This window comes from Anopheles nili, chromosome 2 (assembly GCF_943737925.1).
Source record: "Anopheles nili chromosome 2, idAnoNiliSN_F5_01, whole genome shotgun sequence".
Taxonomy (NCBI): Eukaryota; Metazoa; Arthropoda; class Insecta; order Diptera; family Culicidae; genus Anopheles; species Anopheles nili.
Genome location: NC_071291.1, coordinates 66,065,909 through 66,073,850, shown reverse-complemented (window position 1 = coordinate 66,073,850; position 7,942 = coordinate 66,065,909). Strand labels below are relative to the sequence as shown.

The following is a 7,942-nucleotide window of genomic DNA, read 5'->3' as shown; positions in this document are numbered from 1 at the left end:
GCCGCGATTGCATCGAAAAGTGCATCAGCCTGCATTCCACCCCACGGGGTGAGGGGGAGCAGAAGGTCGGGGGACATGGGGGATCCGCGCCTAAACAAACAAAACGCCACGCCAACCCGAGCGGGTTCGATTTTGGAACCATCGCCCGGCTTTTGCGGGCGTCTTCTAATGAAGCGTTGCTGAGCCCGAATCGTGCCAAAGGAAACCGAGCCTGTGATGCAGCACGGAAGAGCAAGAGAGATGATAGGAAAAAGCATAAAAAAAAAAAAAAAGATCGATCGTGGCAGAAGCGACCCAGCGCGGCGGGTTCCGTAAGAAGCGATCGCAGCGATGCCAAGGGTGGAGAATGCGCTGCCACGAGCTCATAAATGAGCTGGTAAATAATTCTCCCACGCTCGCCCAACACGATATTTCAATTCCTCGCCCGCGCCTGCGAGTCCCGTCGGTTGGGGTGGGCAGGAAAGGCAGGGAGGTAGAGAGGGAGGAAAACCCCTACCCGGCCCCCAGGAGTTGCACCGTCGTGCCATCCTTTTTCGCCCGTTATTATGAACCTTGCTGCTATTATTGTTATTAGCGACCGCCGCTTGTGTTCTGCTTTATTATTATTGTTATTATTTTTTATGTAATAGATGCTAAAACGCGATTGAAGTTCAAACCCCGGCGCTCCAGCCCCCCCCCCCCCCCCGAAGAGACGTCATTGAAGAAGATTGGGAGTGAGAATCCGCCCGGAACCCAACCCGGATCCATCGAAACCGGTGTGGCCGGGCAGATTTTCGAAAGGGCAGACCTGCCCGAGACCCAGATCAACGCCATCCTCGCCGTTGCTCAAGGTTTTGCTGCCATCGGAGGATGCGCTGCCATGGCGGCCCGGGAGCACAACCGTGCGGGACGTTTCGATCGGTCGTCGTTTTTTGTGCCGACGATCGACGCCCTTCGCGCGTGGAGAAGGATCGCTGCAAAAAAACGACGTTCCACCCTCCACGAGGCCGTGGAAAACTAGCGCGCACTTCGAAGGGCTCGCGAGTCTCCCGTTTTAGGGGGAACCCGTTTTTTTTCGTTCGTTCGTTCGTTCGTCTCCAGCACGCGATGATGTCCGTGTGAACTAATGCGTCCTCGCCGAAATGTGCCTTTAAGCAGCGGGAGAGTCCCACAAGGGACTCCTAACGGTGGTGCCCCACACGTGCGGGCAGCCAAAGCTAGTTGGTTGCCTTTTGAGTGTGTGTGGGGTTGATCTTTTTCGCGCTCCGATCGATCGGTTCGAGCACGCCAAGCTCAGCTGGTCGCTTGGATGTCGTTCGCGGTAAGCCAGCTCACCTCGCGCAACCCCAGTCGAGTGGCAGTCGACGAGACGAGATTTCGTGGCACCCGAGCTGGGGGAAAAAAGCGCTCGATAATTGGGTTGTTCCCACGCACTGCAAAACACGCGGGTGCCGTGACGAGGCGACGAGCCAAATCCCCGGCCTGTCAACCCTCGGGGGTGTGTCTGGGAGCTTTGGAATCGCATCGGGGCATCCGTGGAGTTGTTTGCGCGGGAGTCTCATAAATTTGCACCACATAATGTTGGTGCTCGCAGGGAGCGAATAGTGCTTACAATAAATCGAAACATGCGCACGCGCACGTCCACATGCGGGATAATAAAAATTACACCAACGTCCGAGCCACCACCACCCAAAAACCTGGCAGACTCATTCGGCGCACAATTAACTGAACAACGCTCTCGATCTCTTCTCTTCCCTTTCGCAGGCAGAGGGCCCACCAGTCCAGCTAGAGCCCGTCGACCTCAGCGTTCGCTCCCCGCCGAAAGGTAAGTGTCACGCTTCTTGCACGCACGCTTTTTTTTCCACCCCCGTCGCTTTCCGGTTGGTTTGGTCACGTTTTCCCGGACCGCGGGTTGTGATTTGTTCGCTCGAAATGTTGGGAAAGCTATTTCTAAGCCACTTTTGCGTCACTCGTGGCTGAGTCGGGGTGATAGGGGGGAAGGGTAAGGAAGGGGGAGGGGAGGGGTGGGGGGGTGTGGGGGTTCTGGAAGGGCAGCGGCATGCAACGCGTAGTGAAAATGCATCGTTACGCAGAGGGCATTAGTACTGCAACGCAAGCATCCTGTAGCTTGACGAGCTCCAAATTCGACTCTCGCTATGAGCGTACTGAAAATAAAACATTTGTGCCCAAAATTGCATTAAATATCGAATGAATGCATCTATGGGTACTGTAAATAAAACCCCTTCGATGAGTGCAAAAAATCCCGGTTCTCGCGTTGCGGCAGCAAAAAGAAATGGGCCAACTGCTCGGCAGTGCCCGAGTTATATGGAAGCGTTCTGAACAATGTAATTTTAATCCGAAGCTAAGCTAACTTGTATTAATTACAGTTTCAACTAATTTCGTACGTCGGTAGAGTCTCGTGTCACAGATGACATCAATCGTGCGTACGGCCCGTCGCCGTGCAGCGAGAGATCACCGATGACACAGAAGAAAGTCCACCATTAGAGTTGTGACGCATGCCACTGGACAGATCTGCAAACTAAACTGTTTTTGGCGATCAATGTTCAGTTATCGTGCCATCACATACGAAGACACACACCTCCGATGTACGAATGGAAGCCGCGTTGTATATATACAACCTCCGACGGAACGTTGTTCCAGCGATGTATAAGCATTGCAATGCGCATGCGTAAAAACGAGCTCTTTGTTAACGCTCGTGTTCTATTTTTAGCCCATTGTCAGTCGACATGCGTAGAACCCTACAACAGTCGACACGAAGCTAGCCGAAGGTGTCCTACCCTTTCCGAAGGGGTGGTTTCGTTGGATGCATCATTTCCACGGATGCTGTGTTGCTTTGAGCATCTGTACCAACGGGTGACGTAGCGTTTTGAGCATGATTTTAAGCGACAATTTTTCATTTCAACCACCAATGGTGGCGTGAAATGATTAATGAGCTAAATTGTACGAGCACGCATTGTCTGGGGAAAGGAATTTTTTATAATTATATCATGTTTGATCTATTTATTATAAACAGTATTTAAATTCAGTGATAATATCGTTAGATACGTTCAAACGAAATTGGTGGCATTTAAATGAATCCGCACGACAGAGGAAAACTAATTACAGTGAGAACCACAGCGCTCGTTATTTAAATTCGACGTGATAAAGGTATACACCTGAAGTAAATAAATCAGCCACCTTGTTAATGAAATTGACACCTAAACATCACAGAACCGCTGCCCAATTTAGCTCCCAACCCAAACGCAAACATGAATAGTTAAGACTTCAGTGGGAAAGCGCGCCTGCCAGCCTTAATTACGCTATCACACCGAACCGAGAACTCAATCAACGGGCGATGGGTGGTGAAAAATTGAAACATTACACCCCACACACTTTGCATTTTCGATTCAATTCCAACGAGATGCCCAATTTTGCACCTCAACACCAGGCGCAACGAGCCACTCACCGGCGATGGTCAAATTAGATAACGACCGCGATGAAAACCCGCCCGGGAAACTTTTCCCCGGGCTTAGCGAAGCCCCCAGAGCTCTGAGACAGTGGGGGGAGGCCATATTTTCCAACCCACAAACCGCGCGTGCTCATACCAACCGATCTTATCAGCGATAAGCGATCGCCACACAACCGAGCACCTTTGCGCAGCCGCTAACTCCATTCCCAACTGGCCAACCGGACCGTCACAAAGTCGTCGCGCGCGATGCAACTATCTGGTGATGATTGGCCGCACATTTATTCCGTGCCTTGTATTCTTTTTTTTCTCCACCCCTTTCGCATTCGCGCATCAACAAGCCTCCCCATTCGGAGGCATCAGATCGCTTATCGGCGTGCCGCGATCGGTCAAACACACCGGTTGCGGAGAAATGCGCGACCCTACGCTGGCGATCCGGCGAGCGATAGTTAATGCGCGCTTTAAGGCGAATAATTGATGCGCGAGATGCTGTCAGTGATACTGGAGTGGGACCCGGACGATACGCATCATCCGCACGGGGCTCATTGGCGATGCACCGACACCGACGGTTGGTACTGGTGTCGTGAAAGGCAGCACCACTAACTGTCCTGTGATTTTTTGATGTTTTTTTTTTTCGCTCTTTCTTGTGGTTAGTTGTTGGCTGCTTCGCTTGCAAGTGAATTGAGACAACCATCTAATCATCGGATCAGACTCTGCCGCTTTCGACGCACTGCCGATGGAGTGCTGAAGTGATCGTTAAATCGAGAACAGGCAATTTCCAAGCCGTTGAATGCTAACTCAGCACACATCCTTCATACAGCGACTGCTTGGGGGCGATGTTTAACGCACCAGTGAAAGGATCCTTCGACATTTTCGGACGACAATTCGGTGTAGGTGTGTGTGTGTGTGTGTGTTTGGTAAAAACACAACGCGGTGTAATTTTGCACTTTTATTCAGCAGAAGTAGGCGCGTGTACTACCGTAACCCGTACTTACTTTGCGTTGTCGACAATCCAATCGTAGTAGGCTGAAATGCGCGTGAACACCTGCGTGTGTTCGATGCCATCATAGCCACATTTTCCATGGCTAAAAAGCCCCACCAAAATGTCCACCTCATCATCGTCCTCATTCTCGGGGAACTGGTTCCAGAATGCCGGATTGCCCGTCATGTAGCACTTGCTACTGTATCTGAACACCGCTTCCGGTTGCGCCTGCTTCATGCACAACTGCCCCGGTGCCAGCGGTTCACTCATCTGGTCCGCGCATTCGCTCCGATAGAGAGGCGAAACCTCCGAAAACTCTATTTCATCTTCACCCGCTGAAAGAGAGTCAACAGGTCGGCACAAAAGGCAAGCTTATTGGGAATCCTTCGGCTACTTACATTTAACCAGGACCACCTGACGGACGGGACTGTGAGTTTGATTCCGATAAAGGCACCCTGGATAGTGGAACGGATTCGCTTTTATAGGACTCGTCAGTTGGATCAGAGCGATGTTGTTTATGCCGGTCATCTTGTCGTAGTCCTCGTGGACGCGCACTTGCCGTACAGTCTTTAGCACATAATCCGAAGATCTTGAGGCTCCCATCGCTCCTATCCGTATTACGCCCGGTTTGTGTGGGTAGGACTCGACACAACGCGCACTCGTCACGACGGTGTTCAGTGTGATAAGAAAACCCATGCAAGCGAACACTATTTCCCCGCCGTTCACGTTCCATCCTACGTCGGCCTGTTGGAGAGATATCGTGCTCCAAAGTTCTCAGTCTGCAAGATGATCAGCGTAATCTCACCACACTTACTATGGTCGGCAGGTTGGTGTATCGGAGTATATCCTTCGTTCGTTGCTTCCGAATCGCCCGGTACCCTTCGTCACAGTTTTCGAGCTCCGTACGGACGGGATTTGGGCTGGTGTTCTTCGCGATGTCTCCCCAAGAACAGCAAACGATCGTACCTTCGGAACACACAGTCACCCGTTGACCCTGACGTAGCCGTTCGTTCGTGCTTGTGCACTGTTCCTGTGGCACGCAAATACCCAACGATCCTTCTCCATTGTTACACTCGTCACTGCGCTTCAGATCCGGGTTGATGATGATCAGTGAGCTAGACTGCAACTTCTGGCTGTCTGTGTTGTTGAAGATCACCGATCGCAGCCAGTCAACGTGAGGAGCGAGCCGTATTGCAACACTCGGTACTCCGTTGCCGCAGGTGCGACCTGATACGGTTAACGCGTACAGGTACTTGAAATACACCCCAGCTCGGAAGATGTGTCGCTGGACCGGTCCACCACGCAAATCACGGCAAAGTTCCGGAACCGCCCACTGATCGCTTCGAAGGCAGATGTGTTGCTCATCAGTGAAATTCTGACGTGAAATGTGTTCGCCCAGTAGTCCCAAATGATCGCTGCAGTTGCCCAAGGAGTACGTATTCATTGCAGACATTACCATGGCTGGACCAGAATCTTCAACTGAAGCTCAGAGTTAGAAAGAATTCAGGTATACTGACACGCGCACACCCAGACTTACTCTCATCATCGTCCACTACTTCCGAGAAGGTGTTTAAACCACTTAATCCGTAACCAACTAGGTTCATTCTCGGATCGGGTAAGCTGTCCTGCAGCCACATGCAGGCCGGAAACACGGTATATGCATAAAGACCCGGGTTGGTTGCTTTGTTCACCTTTAACACCGCTAGATTGTTCTTCTGAGAGCCCGACACGTAACCGGGATGCACGTGAACCGATGCAACGGGATAAGTCGGATCGTTGCCGTGCTTCGTGCGATGTACCACGTTGGTTGGCTGGAAGCTGCTTGAAACCAGCAAAAATGTCTTACTGCTCACATCCTAGCAGAGAGTATGCAGTAAGTCACACCAAACACTCACCCATCGACGCATTCCGCCAACGTCAGCACTGTCCGCTGATCGATAAACGTTCCCACGCAAGGATCTTTCCTATCGGGCTCCGACTTCTGAGGTTGTTCTATCTGCACGATGTAGTTGAAATGCTCTTTATCTCTAGCTTCCACCTGTACACCGTACACGGGAAGCTCGCCGGTAACCTCTTCGATCAGCTCGTCCACTCGGGGTCGCAAATTCGCGTAGCGAAGTGCACAAACGGCTGGGAAGAAGTCCTGCGGTTTGATCGTTGTACTGCGCTCCTGCATCGCCTGTAGCATCCACTCACGGTAGGGTGCGACCCTGGTGTAGACCCGCGTTGCATTGCACCCGCCGGAGGACACTGGGAAGGATAGAAAACCCACCAAAAACGGGCTCCTCCTGAAGTTATGCAATAGACGAACTTGCAGTGGATCACCTTGTTTCGCGTCCTGGTGAAGAACAGATTATGAGGTCATCGGTAAACCAACCGACCAGGATCGTGAGCTTTTACCAAACATTCCGTTTTGCTAGAACTGGTCGCTGTCGTACACAGCTGTTCCTCTGGCAGACCTGATTCGTTGAGGGCAAATGAGAAACAATCGTCCTTGCGCTTCACCGCCATCTTCTCAGTCGCCATCACCGATGCCTTTCGTCCGCGGCTTGCTTGGATGGAAAAAGAAATATAATTATCCCGTGGGTATTAACGTGACATTACACAGCCGCCGTGCCGATCTAGACGTCATGCAGAGCGTTTGTTTCATACCTCTTGTGTTCACCAAAGATTCCAGCAATGGGAATGGTATTTCCTGAGAAAGCCACAAACACGTCGGTGCCGCTGTCGCATTGATGCTAGTGGATAAAAAAAAATGACCACCATCCGAACGATCCCTCAATGTTTCACGGAAGAAATCAGTACACTTACTCGACTCTGGATTCTAGTTGAAGGAGAGCGATATCATGCAGCCCGACGTTGGGATTGAAATTGGGGTGCCTTATGATTTCCTTAATTTTCCGCTCTCGCTCGGACAAGCTGTTGGCGTTGGTCGTTACTGGGAAGTTGTTTCCATCACCCAGCCGGACGACATCGGGAGCAGCATTGCTATGTTTAAGGATCTAAGCTACTTCATATGCATTTAACGGATAACATTCACTTACCCTTCGCCCATGGTACAATGCGCGGAGGTTAGTACAAAGGTGTTCCATATCAGTACACCCTTGCAGTTCCAGTGCGTTGTACCTCCCGATTTGGTCCATCCGATCGCAACAACGTGGCTGAATTCACGAGGTTCATCGTAGGTTGATAATGGATTAGTAACCGTCGTATCCTTACCAAACCGGTAATACCGAATGTGACAATCTGCATGTGAGTGAAGCGGTTATAAAGCTCAGTAAAGGGTTCTTGGAACTTTTGGTAGCTTACCATCAAACGCATCCCGTTCATTGGGCATAAACGGGTTCTCCTTGGCAAGGCCAACATCGACAGGGAACAGTGTACTTAGCTCTGGAATGCGATTCGTCACAGATGAGAGAATGTCTTGGGATTTCCTTCCTACTGATGGCTTTCTTACCGCCACGGCTGACGGCTAGAACCGCCAACAACACCAGCAACACCGACCGTGACGCCAT

At 51.2% G+C, this 7,942-nt stretch overlaps 1 protein-coding gene across 1 annotated transcript; it reads right to left on the bottom strand.

Annotated features, from left to right (window-relative positions):
* Positions 1-4,381: 4,381 nt before the first annotated feature.
* LOC128728536 (uncharacterized) lies at positions 4,382-7,942 on the bottom strand. Its single transcript, XM_053822167.1, has 12 exons — positions 7,885-7,942; positions 7,737-7,817; positions 7,472-7,673; positions 7,367-7,415; positions 7,239-7,336; positions 7,080-7,165; positions 6,828-6,979; positions 6,323-6,765; positions 5,965-6,245; positions 5,242-5,906; positions 4,826-5,171; positions 4,382-4,762 (listed from the first exon to the last, which is right to left on the bottom strand). Exons 1-12 carry the CDS (start codon positions 7,940-7,942, stop codon positions 4,437-4,439), a joined length of 2,787 nt encoding a protein of 928 aa, XP_053678142.1. The 3' UTR covers positions 4,382-4,436.